This window comes from Papilio polytes, unplaced genomic scaffold, assembly GCF_000836215.1.
Source record: "Papilio polytes unplaced genomic scaffold, Ppol_1.0 DF820889.1, whole genome shotgun sequence".
NCBI lineage: Eukaryota > Metazoa > Arthropoda > Insecta > Lepidoptera > Papilionidae > Papilio > Papilio polytes.
In genome coordinates, this window is record NW_013528315.1 from 763,330 (window position 1) to 785,495 (window position 22,166).

Consider the following 22,166-nt stretch of genomic DNA (forward strand, 5'->3'; position numbering starts at 1 on the left):
AGGTCCCTTTCCATTTCAGTGGATTCAGGTGACCTCTTGCTCGTTTGCCACCTTATGTTATAAAAAAAAAACTGCATTTATGAACATGACTAGTGAGTCCACGCGGTAGTCCAGATTGTTATCTATGTTCCTTGTTTCATTCTGATAAGTTCACCCATTCTTGAGTTGCCAAATAACAAAATCTATTAATTCATCTAAACTTTCTTCCCCTTCATAATATAATGATAATGTAAGCAAATATTTTTTTTTGGAGGAAGAAAATGTATTAAAAAGATTTTCTTAGTAATTCTTAAGTACTATTTCTTCGTAGCTACACCTTTACAGTAATTAAAATAAAGGTAAAATGTTATTACAATATATTGAGTAAAAAATCACATTTAATTTCCTTGAAACATTTATTTTTCGATATTTATGATATTCATAAAAACGTTTCCCCAGAACACGACCGCTTCTAACAGCTCTGTTTATTCAAGCACAATTCTCATGAATATTTATTCTAATGAAACGATACGTTAAATATAAATGAAAAAGCATACATCGCGTTGAGGGCCGGTGTGAAATAGCACCCGGCAAATTGACAGCCAAATGGAATTTTTAAATACTTTCGTTAAAAGTGAGGGGATTCCAAACGGAGGCGAATAGCGGCGTTATCACACACCCATTATTAAAACTCCCCCAGTTTATTACTTGCAAAGGTCGTAAGTTACGCTTTATTACTTTCTTACAATCTCCGTAATCCTGAGCGTTGAGAATCATTGGTTTTATTAAATATCGAGCTATTTAATACAATGCATTTTTATTAACATTACTACGAGTACTTTTCTGATTTAACAATAGTTTAATACTTGAAAGCAATTAATAAACCATGGCCAGATTGACTCTGAAAACTGTTACATCTATGACCAGTTTCCCAGCTAATTACTTTTAACTATTCATTAATTGTTTTGGTTCTATGACTTCATAAAATGCGTTTCCGAGTTGAGACATACTTCAACCTAACAATAACAAATCACTAAATAATAAGAAAATAAAAAGAAATCTCAGCAACCCAGCATTAATGACCGTAAGTACCTTTCACCTATCCTTTGAAAATTAGGGTTTCCACTCAAAGCTATATTTATATTTAAGTTACATGTTAAGTTGACGGAGGCGCTAGACGAGTGATGTGCTTCAGTCACAAGTGGCCGTTGTATTCCTTAGACGAGTCCAATTCTCGTTATTCGGATGCAGTTTCGCTGTCACCCCTAGGGCGTTCGAGGGTGGCATTTCAAAAACTACAATCGTTATTTCTCACGTTTCTATGCAAAGAAACTTTACAATAAGTAATACATGAAACATCTGGTGCTCGAAATGGAACGTAAGCAAATAAAATATCAAGGACAATTATCGAGAATTAATTATTCTTGAAAATCTGAAATGATTTTTTTTTTGTAATTCCAATAACATATGCAATTCGTTTCCGTTAATATATTGCCTAAAAACTCTTAATTGCTAAATAAATAATTACTGAGGGCAATAAGAATATTTCATATATTTTTATACATAATTTCAGCAATGGAAACTTACTATGCTCTTTAAATTTATAAATGTAAGTAATGAAGCGTTAACTACGAGATTATTGCATTGCTTACGATCCTATTACTTTGAGAATTAATTAACGTTGCATTATCTCTAATCCTATTGAATTAATTTCAATTAGCAGATTGTCCATTAGAGAAATAATTAGGCTCACCTCATAAGGTCATCACAATTAGAAAACATATATTACCATATTAATTATATAAATAATAACTTCCAAAATCTAATATTGATTAAACATCCTATGTTTTCTAGTTTTTTTTTTTTATTATCTTTAATTGAATATCCACGTAAATCCAATATAAATTAGTAATTAATTAAAATTAAATTTTAATAACGTGTACTGTGGATACCTAATTTCAGTGAGGTCATTAGCTCACCGTTACACCATTTAAGTATTGCCCTGTCGGTAAGTTTTCACACCACTTGCCCTCTCTTATGCTTTGTTCACACTAGTGCAGAACAGTGATATAGAGCAGTAGATAGTTCAGTACTAATAGTTCAATACTTGAAACAGTACATGTTTTTTCTATAGGCTTTGAGAGTTTTGTCGTTTTCATTAGCATTATCGCTAATTTGAATTTAAATTTGACCTACTGTCTTTGTAGAGGTACGTATAATAGCATTGCTAGTCTCTCATACTACTCTGTGTCATCGTACTACCCTCGTGTGGAACTGTGTCTAGAGAGGGTAAACCGGTTTGCAAAAATGGCCATAAAAATTGATTAGCGACTGTAGCAAGGAAATGCAATCTACCGGCCGCCGGCTAAACCCCCTTTGGCCCCACACCCTGCACATTGACGGTGCGATACCCTAACCATTACGGACTAAAATATTTTGCTTGTATAATTTTTAAATTAACTTTAAAGAAATTGGATCTCTGTACACTGGATTTAAAATCTATTATTATATACTAGATGATAGAACTACTTATCTAGTTTAAGTTTATTTCGACGTGTAAAAATAAATAGTGACTTTAGTTATTTGGGACATTATAGGTTAGTATATTAAAGATTTTTCAAACAGTACAAACAAAAAAATATATTTAAAACTTCTGGTATTGAATTTATAATGTAATATTCAACTCAGTAATAATATTTTCACACAACAGATACGACATGTCAACTCGTAAAATGCGCCATCGAATTTCACATCTGAATTGCGAACGAATTTCAAAAATAATTTGCTCACTTAAAACTTTGACGCCTACATTTTTTTAACAACACGACAAATATTTTCATTGTGCGAATGAACGAGTCAATACCAATTTATCGCACAAAGTCTTTATTAATTATTTTGATGAAGCTTCAGAACACAATGTTCACTGGAAATTAATTGCAGAAGACAAAGATAAATAAACGGTTCGACGTAGTTTTTTGAACATCTATAGATAAGTTCACTGTGGTAAATATATCAGTTTTGATTTTATCATACTAGTATTATAAATGCGAAAGTTTAGCTGAATTGATGATTGTTAGAGTTTGTAGCCTAAAGGGCTGAACGGATTTTGATGAAATTCGGTATAGATGTAAAGAATAATCAGGAAGAACACATAGGCTAATCACTTCCGTTTTTTTTAAATTCCATGTTGACGAAGTCGCGGGCGAAAGCTAGTCTAAACATTGTTTTGGAAACTAAATATCAATACAAAAGGAAAGTATGCTTTGTTAATAACAAAGTTTAGATGCGAGCAGTTATCTGTAGCGAGTAGCAGCGATACGGCGACCCAACTTTGTTCAAGTTGTTTGCTCGAACCACACACCTACAAGACACCTGAACAAATAATACTTTAATTCCATTAGTTACCGGATTTTTTGTGATTTGCGGTTTTCCCTTTTATATTATTTTACTTTATTAACTTCACCAACTTTTACTCAATCTTTTTAAATAACTGCAACTCTCATAGTTAACTGGTCGCAGACAATCTAATCGCTTAATAGATATAGTATAACAAACCAACACTAAGGGCAGGTTAAAGTGACAATTAAAATTGAGCAAAAAATCAAGATGATCTTTTAAGGAGCTACTTTTGAGCTTTCGCGAAATTAAACAAATTTAATTGTACTTCACATTTTATATGGTGCCAAAACAGATCCAATGCATTAGAATTAGTTAATACTAGATTAAGCCCGTGACTCCGTCCGCGTAGATTAAAAAAAGAACAAATGCGAGTAGCCTCTGTGTTCTTCCAAACTATCATCTACATCTATGTCAGATGTCACCGAAATGCAATCAGCTGTTTAGGTTACAAACTCTATCTAACATCTATTCATCCATCTAATCTTTCGCATTTATAATATTAGTATGGTTTAAAAACTTTTACAGCCATGGTTTAGTATCAATCTATCTTTAGATCTCATTTATTGAATTAAGAATATTTAATTCATTATTTTCAACCTAATAAATTACTGCTAAGTTTATTTATGTACTTTAATAAATTCTCCTCCTTTTTATTTATTTTATTTATTAATAAATTCTTCATCTACTTAACTCGTGCAAAAAAAGATAACTTTGCTTTAAAAGCGGCACGTGTTGAAAGGAAGAAGTTATATTTTTTCTGCGTGTAAATGAGCCTTCCAACACATCGCATTATCAGACCTAGTTTTCATGACAAAGAGTACAAGCAAGCTCTTTGCTTCTTTGCATAACTTTGTTCCAAGATATTCCCAACATACTCTAGAAAATATAGGCATTTTAACATTCCCCTTTGAATTGAAATTTTTAATACTTGAAAAGAGAATATTTGAATCTTCTTAATAATTCCTCGGAGAGAATAGAGATAAATTAAAGTATCGGTTCCAGAAGAAGTCTAGAAAATTATTTTAGACAAGTTGGAAATAAAACGCCGAAAGTATTGTTGTGAAGAAGTCTACACACTAAAGACTTATTATTTCCATAACTTTCCCTTCATTTAATTTTTTTTCATTACGCAGTAAAACATAAAAGTCAAGATGACACAATAGCCGGAATCTCAGCTGAAATGTTACTCGACGTAAATTTCCTTTTACAGTAACGAACCTTCTGAGAACATAAGCGTTCGCGACTCAACCCACCTTTACTGTAAAGTTGGCTTATTCTCAAGGTCTGTAAATCCGCAAGGCGCAAAGCCATTTTGCACGCTCGGTAAACTTAGAAACTGGGCCAAAGTAGGCTTTTACGAAATGTACAGGATTTTTTTCCTTTCTCGCTTACTATTTACGTGCTTAAGAACTATTTCGCCGGAATCCTTACGCGTGCCGCGGAATAAAATGTAAATTTTTCAAAAACCATTATTTTCTTTTTAAAAACGTTTACTATACATTGCTCTCTTTAAGCCTGGCAAACACAATTAAGGAGTTTTATAAAACTACTTGCAATTAAGAAATTCACATGTTTTGTTCAATAAAGAAGAACAGAAAAACAATGACGGGCATTTTAAAGTTCATTATATTAATTGAGTTTTAGTATCAAGTGATAATTTCATAGTCTATGTGATTCTTGACAAATCAAACTTTCGTATTGAGGAAAACGTGATGGCTGAACACTTTCCTTGTAAACTAAAAACAAGCGTCAAAACCTCCTGAAACACTCTGTATGTAGACCGAAGATGGATCGAAGTATCCTACCTCACTTCACTACATGCCATAACACTTCTATGATATATTATCATGTAGAAACTAGGGTAGTGCAGCCCAAAGTGCCTCCAACAACTAATCATACCTCTATATTTACAATTTCCGGTCCCGTACTACCTCAACCGAATCGTGGACAAAGATATCTCATAGGTCTGTCTTATAGATCCAGCGGTAACTACGGTGGCCGATTAGAAGTGTACAACTCGAACATACCAAGTGAAATAAAGTGTATATAACTAAAAGGCGTATATTATCAACAGCTCCAGATATGCGACACCGACGGCATCGAAGAACTCAGCGACGAAGAGTGCCCGAGCAATGGCGGCCGCCGCCGACGGCGTGTTGTTGTCAAGACGCTGTGGCGCGGGTGCCATAACGATATCAAGTAAGGATACTATTGTTGGCAACCGTGACCGCTCCGACGTGTACCTAGTAGACTAATAGACTTAATATATAGGCTAAAGTAGCAGTAGGAGTCTGTACATCAAATGAACAGCTGATTATGTGTGTGGTAGAGCGGCGTTCGCCCGCGAAGCTACTTGGGGCGCAGGGCTCAAGCATCCTCAACTCGCGAGGGTGTTAGGTTTAAGCCTGCTAGAGCCCCCATGCGCAGCCCTCGATCGCGGCGATGCTGCTCCCCTTCCGACGATTCTGAAAACGAACCAAAAGTTGAAGTAAGTGTATGATTTAAGCACTAGTGGATCCCCAGAAATTCTCTTGCATGAAGGCATTTATTAGCGGCTTTTGTTTACGATTTTTCTGTTGTTCTTTTACATTTTCAGCAATACAAACTCCGGAAAGTCAATGCCAGCGTCATCTACCGAATTCAATTTTTAATTTAAACCATCCCTATGCGTGTGTGAGCGCAGAATACATTTTGTTTCGTTCAGAAGTGTATAGATAGAGTTAAAGATCAGTTACAAATATGCATGTTTGTTTTTCATTGCTTTTTGCTTAAACCAAAATACTTATCTACCAATATTGCTGCACACTTGCACATCACAAATTATGTCATCTGTAAAAAAAAGAACTGTGAATAATACATTAGCACTTAGACAAGAAAAGTGATATTAAAATTCCTTTTTTTTTATCTAATTTGACTCATATACAAGGACCCGAAAAATGAAGTGTAATAAAAAAACTACATTCACAAATAGTGCGCACAGAATACATAATAGTTGTGATAATAATAAGTAAAAAACTACTTATTATAAAGCGAGACCTGACACTCAAGCGTCCCGTTTAACAATACTCTAATATAATAGTCTCACACTGGTAGAAGTTCATTTTAATAATTCAGAATTAAAATAAAGAGGAAAGTGTGAGACAAAGTGATATTTTAATCATTCCAATTTATCTAATCGGTTTTGATCATATAGTAAGCGTGATAAATTACATTAAAGACCAGAGTTCGACAAAATTTTTGTTTATTTTAAGTAGTTACATATTTTTCAAGTTAGTAGTGAGGTGGTTTTCTAGTAGTCTTAGTTGCCTAGTTTGAATTAGTTTTAATTATCGGAACACGTTTCAGTTACTCCAGTTTGACTCACATATGCTGTCAGATAGCAGCCGGCATGAAGTATCTGGAATCGTTCGAATTAACACACCGAGACCTAGCTGCACGGTGAGTTCTACCACCATCGCGTAATACCAACCAGGATAGATAAAACCCAGTCACCCATTCACGAATAGAAGACAGAACATCGTATTTGACAATTAAAAGTCTCCTCACTTCATCTTACAGTCAACCATTCACGAATGGAAGACAACATCGCATTTGACAATTATAGATTGTCTAAATAAAATAGATTAGTTTGATAAGTGATGCATATGAAGTATCGAATTAAATTTTGTATGAAGGTAAATGCCGTACTTAATAGGCAGGTGACGAAACAAACACATTTAGCGAACATTTATAAATTATCGATATTCCAAAAAAATATTGTCGAACATAACTAAAATTATTATTTTCTTATTAACTTGTTTAGAGGACAATTCTAATATTGATTATACTGTAAAGAATTTAGCGATGACAATGATAATAGCGAAATCCAATTCGATTACGTACGGATGTAGTAATAATAAATATTTATTTGAAATTGAAATTGAAATTGAAATTTACACTTATTATTTGTAAGGTTTCTGCAGGTCATTATTAATTTGAGAAAACAGTGTTCTTTTTTAATTCATACGATATTACTATGAATCTGTCGATTCCGACTTCTATAAGGATAAATCCGAAAAAAGAAAGATTCATGCCTGAGTTTATACAACCCATCTCTACTAAATTGTCAAACTAATCTAACTTATTTTGACAAACAACACAACCAATAACATTTACAGATCAGATAATCTCGACGTTAACAAATAAATATTACGTCGTTCTAAAATTGCATGTTTTCGATGTTGCATTAAAGAAAAATCATTAGCAGTTCACCATCATTGCCTTTTATGTTATTAAGCTTTCCATGGATAGCTAACATAATTTGATCAAAATTGGAGACCCAAAATACAAAACGGAGATTAAAAGTTTAAATTAGTTTGTTAATCATAAATTGGATATTAAGCAATGTCTATGTAATTTTTCGTAACGCTATGTGGTATTTTACAGGAATATAACAGCGACTGAAGAACTTAACATCAAGATATCTGACTACGCAATGTTCTGTGAAGAATTTGTGACTGATTACCATATCATGGCTGACGGTTGCCGCTTCCCCTTACGTTGGATGGCTTGGGAAAGCTTGCTTATGGTGAGTATTACTTTTGTACGACAGATAATCATACTAATCTTACCAATGTTATTCTTACTTAATATTATAAATGTGAAAGTTTAGATTGATGAATGGATGTTTGTTAGAGTTTGTAGCCTAAACGGCTGAACGGATCTCGATGAAATTTGGCATAGACGTAGAGGATGGTCTGGAAGACAAATAGGGTTACACACTTTTGTTTTTTCTACTTCCACGCAAACGGAGTCGCGGGCCAAAGCTAGTAATAAATAATTTTTCAGATTTTACTTTCTGCAGTCTAGAATACTTGACAGATTTTCGCAGGGAAAACGATGTAATTTGTGATATAATATCGATATTGTATTTAACTAAAAATAATTCTAATTTCCTTGCATTGTTCTAGGGCGTTTATGCTCCATCAAGCGATGTGTGGTCATTCGGCGTAACAGTCTGGGAAATATTAACTTATTGCCTCGTCAAGCCCTTCGACGAAATGAATGACAACCAGGTGAGTTACATTTTACTCACATTGTTTTATTTATATTACTAAACTACTCTACGTACTAGTTTTTTATTCATATAATTGTTGATTTCAAGTACAAGACGTTTGTTAATAGACGTATACGATCATTTAAAATTTAACAATAAATATAGCGGGTATTTCTACCATCCACTCTTTAAAATATAACAAGCTACAAAGCTATGTACGTCTTGTGAGAGTATAATCGGTGTAATTAATACGTGATTATGATTGTTGTAGGTTATAGCAAACGCGAACGAGTGGCGTCGAGGCGGTCGCGGTGCCCGGGTGCCGGCCGCGCCGCCGCCGCGTTGCCGCCGAGAGCTCTACGACCTCATGCACGAGTGCTGGCGTCGTGAACCTGAACAGCGCCCGCGCTTCTACGACCTACATCGCTTCCTCGAACGTATGACCAACGGCTGTAAGCCACCTTTTATTCCTTGAATTGACATCTTCATTCTTTATGGATTTGAAATTTGAAAATCGTTATACGCGATTACATTTTACGATACTTAGGAACCACATTAATGACTTTAGTTTTTTTTGTATCTTTGGTCAACATGTGGTTTCAATCAATATTTCCGTTTTGATTTTAATCGAATGAGACTTGTATTATAAAACACGGCTATACGATATTTACGACATATAAGTAAAGGATAATATCCATTGAAGATATTTTAAAACGTATCAAAAATATGGGACTTAGTTCTTTGATTGTATCGTTTTAGAATTATTATATTCGCCAATACTAGATAAAATCAACGAACTTGTAAGAGCTTTTTGTATTAGTATGTAAGTTTAGCTTTAGTTGATTTTTCTCTAGTGTTGGCCTAACTCTACTTAATCAGTATTTTAAATGGTATTATTATAAGATACATGTCATTGATATATCATACGATCATTTTAACGTATTAAATCACGCTTAGTTTAGTCTATCATATCAAAAGTACGTATCTTCACCTTAATATAATGGGAAACCAATACTTCTTACACGGGCGGTGAAACCTCCGAGTGGCCTTTTTAGGTAGCTTTAATGCATATGCATAGATTGGAAATTTAGATAGATGGACTTTGGAATGGAATGTGATTGCTATTCGGAGGTTAGCCCGTGTTCTGTCAAATCTTTTGTCAATATATTAATAGACGTAATGATAATATGTATGGCTTCATACCTCTCCCTAGCGCTGTCTAGCTAGCGCCCTCTATCTCTATTACTGCCACCCCCAAGTAGCATTCCTTCTTTGTTGGATCCTACTTTAATCGACGCAGGTACATTCGTTAGTTAAAATAATGTCTATTACCGTGAAATGCTAGGATACTGATTTTTCAACGTTTGTCACATTGGTGTTATTCTCATGGACTGACTATAGTAGCTTGTCACCGGTGTACATTGTTTGTTGATAAACGATTTGTTAAAGTAGTGTGCTAACATTTTACAAATTGTATATCCAAAATCTAATCCTATTTTTTTACCCTCTTTTAAATGTTAAGATATACTTTAAGAGATTAGTTTTACCCTCTGCGGCGATCGATATAGGCTTATTATTTTCTTCGATCATGATTTTTTATATCGGATCACATGACAGATGAGTTAAAAGGATATTTTGAGTGAAGTTTTGGACAACTTTGCGGAGTGTTTGTTTGCTAAAGACGATCATCAGTCGTGTGAACTGATAATTATGATCCAAATTACCGAATTACTTCTGTATATATGTATTTCTATTTTTGATCCCTATCGCTAGTATATATTTATATTTAAATATTATGTTTGTAAATATTATTAAAAATCCCCCTAACACCTCGCCTGATTCATCGGCTTCTAATGAATAATCCCATACGTTTCACAGCTGCAATTACAATAATTACATTACTATACTCATACTGCAAATATGCAATGCTTCAATGATAATAGTAATAGGTAATTGTACTGGGACTTGCCTAAGAGATGGGGTGATAAATATTTAATCTTTAAAATATAGAATGTAGAATTAACTGCAAAACATAGCATTTTCAGAAGAATAAACATCCTCTTCTATGAGCCAGTGGATAAAGTTAAGATTTCGAATTATTCAAACTTTCGAATGAAGATAGTCTCACTTCCAACAAATCTGATAAGAATAAAAATGTAGGTGCGACATGACTTCTTCATAAACTCACTCAATTTTAACTGTTCAGTTCGACTGTTGAGTTAAAACTGAACGTGTATAACGAGCCTTAGGCGACTAGAGCACTAATCCCAGTCAGTTTGAGAACATTAGTCTAAGATTGGCAACTTTATGTAAATTATAACGGACCTGATCCCACCATACAAGTCTGTTTATTAGTGTTGTATATAGGCAAATTAGTTGCCAACTGTAAATAAGAGTTAAGGGTTTGAGTGTATGATATAAGATGTGCTTGGAATAGTGATGGTAAGGATAACATACGGCAAGAGTGAAATACGAACAGGGATAATTACATCTTATCCAATAACATCAAATAAATGACTTTTACCATCAGAAGTATAGCGTAGGGTGGTAGATAGGTAGCGTAGAGTAGTCTAGGGTAATTTTTCAGTTCATTATGGTGTTTATTTCCCACATTTTTTGCATCTCGCGTGTATTCTCGCATTGCAATAATTAGAATTAAGAAATATATAATAATTAATGTAGTTTTGGGACTTAAGAATTAATGTGGCATTACACGACACCTTATTATTATGCAGTGTTTGATTAGATTACCATCTCATTATATTTATTATTATGTTGTGTAACTGGGATGGATGACAGGTGTGTGTTAGTTTGTAATCTTAGATGTAATTAGTCAAATCATTCGTAGATTGATGCTGGTTGAGATTTATCTTTGCGTTTCATCGTCTCATTAGAATATTAGAATATCGTTAGAAAAACGGATACTGCATAATAAAGGGAGGATTTAGTGGAAATTGCACATAAGATTACGGTTGAATTGATGACTGTAAGTTCACAACTGTGTCTTACCACGTTTATTATTATGTCTGCAACAGATGTAGGGTGATACAAACAGGGACAAAAATATCTCATCCCCAAATCTATCAATAAGTACTGCGAAATCAGCCTCCTTGTTTTCTAATGAAATTTTAATTGCCAACTAAAATACGATCATTTATATTACTAGGAGAAATCATCACTGACATTTATGACAACTGCGAAAAACGTAATAGTATAGCGTTGTAAAGCCCGGTACGCAACCTATGTTTTAACTGTAAAGTTAAATTGTTAAGTGCGTGCGTAGCCAAACTTATAATGCACAATTAAAGTTTTGTCTGAGGTAAATGTAATAAGCATTGATATTATAGTGACAGAACCAACCACACATGCGGACAAGTAGCACACAGTATCAACTAAGTGTACTAGTATTTTAAACTCCCTCCCCACCAACAATTACTGGAAATAGTACTCAGATTTTGAAAAAAAGGATACAGTTATATTTAAAAACATTAATTCCGTTTTATCTGTAATTCAAAAATTGTTCACTATTTTTTAGAAGTGTTAGTGAAAAACAACACTTTGTCGTAGATCTTTGCTACGAGAGCACTCTCTTGGTTGCCTCCGCCAGTATCAGTAATCTCGGCGTTGACGTATCAAATGACGTTTAGTTTCGCGGTCACTTTGAAAGCAAGGCCAAACTGGCTTCCAAAATACTGGGTGTGTTTAGCAGAACGAAGCAGTATTTCTAGTCCGCCTCCGCATTCAGCTTTATACAGGATGTTTTTTAACGGACGGATCAACGGTTTTGTGGAGTTAGAGGACCTCGAAAGCTATCGTGTAAGTTCAAAGTACATTGCCCGATTTTCCATAGTTTTAAAGTTAACTATTTTTTAGTAAAAAAATCGTATAAATCAGATTTCCGCCTAATATCTGTCTGTACGTCCAAAATAATGAATTCACAATATTCTTCGGAAATCTGACTTTTACGATTTTTTTTACTAAAAATTAGATAATTTTAAAAGTATATACTTTATAAGTAAATCGGTCGATATACTTTGCGCTTTAACGATAGCTATTGAGGTCTTCTACCTCCACAAAAACATTGATCCGTCCGTTAAGAATCACCCTGTATAAAGCGCAAGTTCGGCCCCACATGGAATACTGCTTGCATCACTGGGCTAGTGCCACCAAATACCAACTTCTTCCCTTGACCACGTACAACTGTGAGTGATTCGAATAGACAACGATCGAGGTCTTATTTATCGGCATAACACACTGTCCTTCTGGAGGGACGTAAGTTTCCTCTGCATTTTTACCGCATCTACCACGGAGAGTGCTTTGAAGAATTGTTTGGAACAATTCCTGCCGCCAAGTCCAAACATCAAACGATTTGACAGACCGCCGGTACCATCCACACCATCTCGATGGCTGGCAATCCTCAACTGTGTGGTTTTCGCGAAACTTTCTACCTCACACAGCCACGTTTTGGAATGGTCTGTCGTTGGCGGTATTTCCAAACCGCTACAACTTTGAATCTTACAAAAGCGAGCATATCACGTTCTCAAAGGCCGGCAAGCCATCTGCAGTTCTTCTGCTATTACAGATATCCATGTGCGTCGATGAAATTCTCGATGTTTCTGCCGACAGTTTGCACCCTGCTCTTATAATGTAATAAAAATAGTAATTGAAGACCATCACTTTTAAATAAATAGATTCAAAAAGCAAGTTGAGTTGAACCATATGGGGAGCATGTGTATTGCAAATAAAAAGACATCTTATTATAAAGCATCAAATCCAAAACTATCAATTACTGCTACATTTAGATTACACACGCACACATTCGACCATACAGTTCGACTGTCTAGTTAAAACTTACGATGTATAAAGCGGGCTTTACGTGACAAGGACACTAATATCAGTCAGTTTATGTATAAACACTTTGAACTAGTCGAAGATCGCTTGGCAACTCGAATTTTATTAAAGAATAGGGAAGCTGATCCCACCCGAAATCTGTTTAATTAGTGTTGTATATAGGCAAATTAGCTGCCAACTGTAAATAGTAAAATTAAGGATTAATATAAATGATAGTGTAGGAGATGATGTGTGGTAGGATTAGGATAACACAACCGTTGAAATACGATTAGGGATAATTACATCTTATCCAATAACATCAATAAAAATGACGTTTGCCATCAGAAGTCATGTCGCGATTCAGATTTCGAGACAATCTCAATGCACGATGCTATAGCGTAAGATAGGATAATTTTCAGTTCGTTATGATGTTTATTTTTAAATTTTTAACAAAATCCTGCGTGTACCGCGAACAAAGCATTAATAGTTTTTAATTAGATATGTAATAAACGTAGTTTTGGGACTTAAGAATAAATGTGGCATTACACGACACCTTATTGTTATGCAGTGTTTAATTAGATTACCATCTCATTAAATTTATCATTATGTTGTGTAACTGGGATGGATGACAGGTGTGTGTTAGTTTGTAATTTTAGATGTAATTAGTCAAATCATTCGTAGATTGATGCTGGTTGAGATTTATCTTTGCGTTTCATCGTCTCATTAGAATATTAGAATATCGTTAGAAAAACGGATACTGCATAATAAAGGGATGATTTAGTGGAAATTGTACATATTGATGACTGTAGGTCCACAACTGTGTCTTACCACGTTTATTATTATGTCTGCAACAGATGTAGGGTGATACAAACAGGGACAAAAGATCTCATCCCCAAATCTATCAATAAGTACTGCGAAATAAGCCTCCTTGTTCTCTAACGAAATTTTAACTAAATTACGATCATTTATATGACTAGGACCAATAATCAAAACAACTGTGGAATACACAATGCAATATCGTTTTAAAGTAAACTACTCGTCTATCTAATTGAACAATCGAATTGTACAGTTATACATTATGTGTAGGTAGATAAAATTTTAACTATCAATTAATATGTAGTTAAAGTTTTGCCTATGCTCGCAGTAACTGCACATTTCAATTGTCCAGTTATAACTGAAAATATGCAGCAAGTTTAAGGAATATGATCCCAAACAGTTTATCCATAATCACTTAGTAAATAGCCAAAGATTGCTAGGAAAATTCAAATTAGTTAAAGAGTAGGGAAGCTGATCCCACCCGAAATCTGTTTATTTAGTAATAGGCAAATTAGCTGCCAACTGTAAATAGTACAATTAAGGATTCGAGTAAATGATATAATGTAGAATAGGATTTTAGTAATAAGATAACACACCCGTTAAGAGTGAGATACGAAAAGGGACATTTACATCTAATAACGTCAAAAAAATGACAATTGCAATATAAATAAATTACCACTCTAATATATTTAGTTAGTCTTGTACGATGGCAAATTAATTGCCTATAGAATTAAGGAAAGTGTGATTGTTGATGAATGTATAAAAAAAATTAAAATAAATTTTGGTTTGATTGAAGTACTGTAAACGAAGTTTTGATTGGAATTTTAACTAGTGATCGGGAATAAAATTTAAAGGCACGTACTTAGTTGGAAAAAAAATGTATGAATGTGTGAAAGTGATTGAAAATTAGATATAATCTTTAGCTAATAAGTGTCTTTATTGTTTTGGTTAGATAAAGTTTTATTTCTTAGCTCATAACTCTTCAGTTAACATTTGGATTAATTTTCTGGATCTCTTGTACATATATTACTAAAATAGTCAGATTATTTTTTGTATAATTTAATCGTACAATAGTAAGGAAGTAGAGGAGTAAAATCAGAGCCGGCGTATTTCTTGTGAATATTTTACGAGTAATATGAACATAACTAATATACATAACTAATTACTTAGAATAATTATATTTTTAAGTTTTAATATAAGTAATATTTAAATTTAAAATAATCTCTAGTTTAATAAAACTTACATCATTCTATGCTAATGTAAAATACGGCGTAATTGACCAGTTGGTATTTACTACAGGTGAGTTAGGCCGTGATTTTATAAATTAGGTAATATTAATTTTAATATAAGTATAATCTAGAAGCATCGTGCTAACATCAATCTAACTCCACTGGCTCTTTGTATATCTACATATAACCATAATTAGAACTAAATGAAATTGAAGGAAAACAGGTAACCTAGGTTAGGCTCGTCCCTGCAAGAATGTATTTCATTTTATAGAGTTAGAAATTAGTGTTAATCATCATAATGTAATATCATGTAAACATTAATTATTGTATTTTAAAGTATAAAATTAGAGCATACATTGAAACATTGATAAAAATCGTGGGTTCCGTACAACGAATGTTATTGAAAATTTATGTAAAAGTTTTCCTATCTATCTGCAGTTCGTCAATAGTTGGGTTGCACGTATGTTAAAATAAAAATAATCTGTATGTCAAATATCCCATAAGTCGTTAATAAAATCTAAATAAGACGACATTTAATGTATTTGTTACTTTATAAACTCAACGATGTATTAGAATCATTATAATTATTAAATTTATGTAACTTTTAAATTTACGTATTATGAATGGGATTTAGCCAAGAGTGCAGCATATCTAAGTGTTTACGTATACTAAGTTATTCATATTAATAAATTATAGTACCTTTACATAGCGTAATTTTGATCTAACGTCCTGTAGATTACAAAATATGCATGTCAATCAATGTCGATATATGTTTTCATGTGTCCTCCTTTTTGCTATTGGTGTAATTGTATAGGGCATACGATCTTTCTACCATTACTTCATATCATATATTTATATTTACTTATCAAAACCTGTGTCAAAATACTTATAATGTTATTATTTATTTTTATGTATTAATTATATTTCTATTGATTTAAAAATTGGCATGTAATTAGAAAGGAAAGGTCTATCGCAAAAATACTATTTAACATCTTTAAACGTGAATTTCAAATATCGTGGCACTTTTTTTAACACTATTACTATCACTGTTATTTTCAAAGAGAATGAGAGGGATGGCAACATTGTAATACGGGTGCTACGTCAGTGGAGATTCAACGTTATGCGTATTATCTGCGAAAGGCCGCTTACTGAGTGTTGGGACCAATGATTCGCGTATTCGATCATAACATATTTCTAACGTACATACGATAAAATGACTTTAAATGCTATAAAATATCGATATCTCTAACACCATCCAAAATAGTCAGTACATCACTAACAATAACATCTTGTCAGGTCAAGAAAATTATATTAGCGAAAAGTAAGGTCCAGTTATGGAAAATTTGTAAGAATGTTGTATAAAATTTCATAAAATTATCTATAAACTAGCTGTGATCTTTTATTTAGTCATATATAGTTTATAGACAATAGAACTTTGTGTTTGATAATAATTAAATTTTTGTTACTTTCTATATGTAGTATATAATTATTTAGTAGAATTTTAAATTTACCATATCTGTGAACGGCCATATTTAACTTTCAAAACATATCCATTACAAAATATCTCATTATTATATTATATATTTATATTATTTACTTTTAAATTAAGTCTTTTAATATATTGCGTGTATAATTGTTTGATTATACTTAATCAAGTCTATTGTAAGTGGCTTTTGATCCCTACCCATAGTATTGTGATTACATTATTGATGTTTTCAGTGTTCTATGTGTCTATAAATATCTGTTAACTTACTTGCTGTAATAGATCAATTCGATGTAATCTTGTCGTGATGTCTTCAATGATAAAAACCAGAAATACAATTAGTTGCTAACCAATGTCTTGAAAATAAACACTGAAAGGTTTTCTCATTTTATCTTTTCGAGACTAATATGCAGTAAATGATTATTAATCAAACCTTTCTGTGTCATTTTCTAATGCGCTTATTTAATTGTACTTTTTAGATTGGTGTCTATCTTGATTGTGTAGAAACTTCACGCTCTTAAAATGAAATCAATTCTGTAGGAACACTAAATAATGGAAGACTTTTAAGGCAAAAATGCCTCCTTTTTATGTAATTTTAAATGTTAAATAAATGTTGAATATATGTCAATAAAGTGTTGTTTTATTTTTAAACCTACTCTACCAAAACACATTATTTTTAAGGAAAGTAAGAAATGGATAAAATAGAGCGAAGTAGGGATAAGAGAAAGGAATAGAAAAGATATAGGACTAAGAATAATAATGATTGGCTAAGAATAATACATTGAATTTCTGATAATAGAAGTCTTTAAACCTAAACCAAGATAATATATTGTGGCCTCCACAGTCGTTGATTTTGTATCGCTTCTTATTGAAAGGCTCATAATACTTACAAACCCTGAACCTTTTTCTCCACTTTATAATCTTACTAATATTATAAATGCGAAAGTTTAGACGGATGTCTGTTGGAGTTTGTAGCCTAAACTGCTGAACGGATTTCGATGATATTTGAACAAGATGTAGAGGATAGTCTAGATTACGCAGGCTACTCACTGTTTTTAAATTCCCCGCGGTCAAAGCAAGTATATATATAACAATACGTCGATGACTCAGTGTTTAAGCATTAGACTTGTTAGCTACAGGTCGTGGGTTCGAATCCCGCCATGTACCGATGTGGTTTTTGAATTTCGTATGTTTACCTGACGTTCTTGCGGAGAAGGAAAACATCGTGCAACCTAAACATATCGGAAAAGAAATTCTAACTGTGTGAAGTCAACCAACTCGCACTGTGCCAGTATTGACTAAGGCTTAGCAACCCTAGCTTAGGGTAGAATCTGAGCTCCTCAGTGGGGACGTATAGTGAGCTGGTGATCATAATACTTACGACTCTTTTAATCGATCTCCTCAGCTTTCTCGTCCCTAACGGAGGCCTACTTTAATTTTTTTAAATACCATGATCTCTGCTGACGTTAATTGATGTCATGGAAAGATAGAGCTAGCTTGGTAAACGTCTATTTGCTTTTGAAGATGCACACCTTATACTCGAATGGAATAACTGACGCCTGCAGCTTGTTCCAATACTTACCTCTTTTTAATATAGCAGCAGTGTTACTTTGTAGAGTTAGGGCCTATCCCACCAGTGAATGGTAGAGGTTCAGATAGCTTAAAAATGACGTCAGTCAGATAAAGTAACAAAATCTGATATTTCCATCGCATATATTATAAGTGGGATTGTTATCAGACAATTTACAATTCGGTAGGACAGGCCTTTAGTGTTACGTACAGTAACAACTTACCTCATTTTTTAATCGCACTGCATATGGTATACACTTAAAGGGGTCATAATTTTTATTCGCCACAGAAACAATCTCCCGAGTCGAAAAACTCGCATTGGCTTCGCATCATAATACTAAGTAAATTAAGGCTCGAAAGCAGAGCACACAGCTGAGCCAACATTTTTCGCTTGGCAATATCAAAAATAACAATTGCTGAAAGCATTGATCGGTAAATGAAAACAACATCTACATAATAGTTTATTTCAGTCAGCCTAGTTTGCTTGTTATGCTCACATGTATTTATATTACGACCGTGTGTTGTTATCGATAGCCAACGCAAGTTCGCGTGTACATCCTAGTCAAAACTTTATAAACCCTTTTTCTAGATATCAAATGGACTAGTGTTGTACTAATTTGATTGGATATATTAAAATTATATCAACAATGAAAAAACAGAATTCTACAGTATATTCATTTATTATAATATGCAACATCAATTAAAAAATTTAAACATAAAAACAACAAAAGCTGCCTAAACAAAGGAATGAAATCCCTGACCACTTAGAGCGTGCTTACCTTTGATTAAACATCTCACAACTATCTCGCTTTGATTCATGTGAGCTTATATGGAGGTGCGCACACTACATTTTTAATTGTGCAACTAAACAGTTTAATTGGCTGCGAAACAATCGACAATCGTGCAACAGTCGTGCGATAGTTTATTCAAAGGTGTTTGCTCGCTCTTAGCTTTTAAAGAAATCGGTTAACCTAGACATTGTGATGAAATAATTGGTATGATTACGATTATATGAATAAACTAATTACTGTAAATATTATGTACTATAAGATTATTTTTAGACGACATGGTTTTTTGAGCGATAGATAATTGTAGTTTTGACACTATTTGAAAGCAATATACGGTAGAAATTTAATTTTAACATAGTAATCTTTACTCAAAATTAATTCGGAAAACCAACGATGAAACTATTTTTTCCTAACATTTTGTCGAAAAAAAAAACAACAAAAAAAACCTATTCGGTAAAATTAGAATTTACTTCTATATTTCTTTGTAGCATATGAAAATGCTATTAGTTATTTTTTGTAGTGCGTTTCAATGTTTTTGTCGGCTCCCATGTCTTCCTGTAAACTGTCGCTACACTTGTGTTCTGCAGACAACCGTGATGTTCCGAGCCTTCAATATATTTGAAAATCACACACGACGCCAAACTTATACCTCGCTCAAAAGCCAAGTCGAACACCTATTGTAAACTATGTCATCTATACTGGGATAATATACCTATTCTATGGATCTACACGATAGTCTTAATATGACTAGCCGGAATTACAGCTTCTGTTTATATATGGAGAAAAATCGCTTAATTTATAGTGAATTAACAAATGTTACTGCCACACTCAAACGGTGGTCTTTAAGTCTTTAAGTGGTCTTTTTAATGTATGAGTATGAGAACACTGAAGACCACTTCTGAACAAAAACTGACTACAAAGCATTGTGATGATCATAAGTTTCTTTTGTTCGGAAAACACAATTAATACGTAAGAAAAAACATAACTAACAAAAAGTTATACACTGAGATTTAACGAGATAAAATTATCATTTTACATACGCATATTGTCAGTGGAAACCCACGACATCGTCTACTTAATTCCACTACACACGTTCAATTATAACTGAAGTCAAACTGTACAGTTAAACTGATGTGAGTAGCCCATATTTTAACAGTTAAACTGTTGTTCTCAGTTTTGTAAACAAAACAATTTCAAAGAGTCTACCGAACTTATAAAAATTAATACAAATAGTTGAAAAAAAATTATGCTAAGAAATTAAAAATAAACCAATTCGTTATTCTTCTTAATTTTTCTTAAGAATATCAAATACAACTACACTTATATAGGGTATTTATTTATTTACCAGAAAGACATAGTGTTACCTATCGCCGATACTGATCACATTTATGAAAAAAAAAATCCTACCAAAAATTTAATTTTTGGTAGAAAAATGTACAAGAGTATGCAAGCGCGCACACTGTAAAAATGCGAATAAAAACGATATATTTAATATCGTACAATTATTCTACCTTACCGGTTTTTTCTGGTAATTAAAAAATAACCAAGTATAAAGAATCGCATACAATCACTTAAGATATACTTATTCTTAGTAATAAATTGTAATGAGTCAAAAATCTAATCAAAATACTATATCATACCAATATCACTTATTAAAATATTTAAAATTAGGTACTAAATAAACCTAACAAAAAATCGCTTAATAAATATAACGGAATGTTTTCTGCAGAAATTCTCTGTCTTCAGAACTTGTGATTGCTAAATAATACGCTTGCTCATATACAATAAAATTCAAAATATACATAACACCTTAAAATAAGGAACATAATGCTTAAAGTAAAAAAAAAATATACAAATAAAAAAAACAATTTACAAGAAATTTAAAAAGCAATAAGAATCTATCAACTAAAATAATCATAAATCTATTTAAAAATACAACATAGTGTTAAAAAATAATTAAAAAAATCAAGATGCATTTTAGTTTTATTATAGCCTAAATAAGAATATAATAATCCTGGAATAGGTTGCTTTATTTCATCAATTTTTAATCTTTGTAAATGAATTACCTAGTACTATATTTTTCTGCAATAGCGAGAGTTTATATTCTCAGTCAGGCTATTACAAACTATATCTGTGTAATGTCAGTGAAGTGACGTATTCAATTATTGACATGCAAACGATTCGTGATCTTCTAGTGCATAACGTTATTGTCTACATCGTATGCAATTTAATACAATTAAAATACGAATAATTTCGTCCTTGTTGACAACATTGTGCGTTAGTTGAAACTTATATTTATATGGCAATCTTCATAATAGATTTTATTGAAAATTTTTTTTGGCGATTATTTGTGGTCTTTGCCTAAACGCTATCCACATCTCAGAGAGTCATGTAGTGAAGAAACGTCCTTTGAGAATCCTCAAATATGAGGGATAAGGAAACGATTCAGGAGAGAAAGAGACAGCGAGAGAGAGAGAGATAGTCGTGGTCATGTACTGGTCAGTCTATTGACTCTTTGGATTATATTGTTAACACTGGCCACCGACAAAGATAAATGTAATAAAAAGTAAAGTACGATTTGAAGTGTAAAACAAGTGCAAGATGTGACATGAAGAAAACAAGAACGTAAAATGTGAGGTCGTCAAATAATTTATATATATTATGTAAAAAGTATTAATAAAGCAGTCATAAAAGCAAGATGGTATTAGATTACATTTATTCATGTAATGCATAATGTCAACTTTAATGTATTTTTGTCTTTATGTGCTTTTAATTGAAGATTGGAATGCAGAGAGCAAAGAGACGATTTAGAGTATCAGTCAAAACATTATCAAAGTCAACTAATCAAGATTCTGCAAGGAGATCGAATGAAAACTTAAAACTATGTACAATTTTACATGAAAATATTGATTATGGGCAAACTGATCTGGCGCTGATAATACAGTACGGCAAGTTTTTTTTTATATCGTGATGGCAGCGCAACTCTTACCATGCCAGATAAATTTGTCGGATTATACCTTTTTTCACTAGATTTTATT

General features: G+C 32.8%; 2 protein-coding genes across 2 annotated transcripts in view; both read left to right on the forward strand.

The window, feature by feature from the left end:
* Positions 1–5,870, forward strand: part of LOC106110075 — a 38,836-nt gene extending 32,966 nt beyond the window's left edge. The window contains exons 7-8 of the mRNA XM_013291762.1: positions 5,453–5,577; positions 5,708–5,870. Of these exons, the coding sequence (XP_013147216.1) occupies positions 5,453–5,577; positions 5,708–5,870 (288 nt within the window). The remainder of the gene's footprint in view (positions 1–5,452; positions 5,578–5,707) is intronic.
* LOC106110111 (epithelial discoidin domain-containing receptor 1-like) lies at positions 5,384–17,315 on the forward strand. Its single transcript, XM_013291822.1, has 7 exons — positions 5,384–5,577; positions 5,708–5,866; positions 6,724–6,816; positions 7,804–7,945; positions 8,328–8,432; positions 8,685–8,850; positions 17,251–17,315. The coding sequence occupies exons 3-7, from the start codon at positions 6,767–6,769 to the stop codon at positions 17,265–17,267; spliced, it is 480 nt and encodes a 159-aa protein (XP_013147276.1). The 5' UTR covers positions 5,384–5,577; positions 5,708–5,866; positions 6,724–6,766; the 3' UTR covers positions 17,268–17,315.
* Positions 17,316–22,166: the final 4,851 nt, after the last annotated feature.

Coding starts and splice junctions, on each gene's coding strand:
- LOC106110111 (XM_013291822.1), top strand. CDS start 6,767: ATGAAGTATCTGGAATCGTTCGAATTAACACACCGAGACCTAGCTGCA. Junction 7,946..8,327: donor CTTGGGAAAGCTTGCTTATG/GTGAGTATTACT, acceptor GCATTGTTCTAG/GGCGTTTATGCTCCATCAAG. Junction 8,433..8,684: donor ACGAAATGAATGACAACCAG/GTGAGTTACATT, acceptor TGATTGTTGTAG/GTTATAGCAAACGCGAACGA.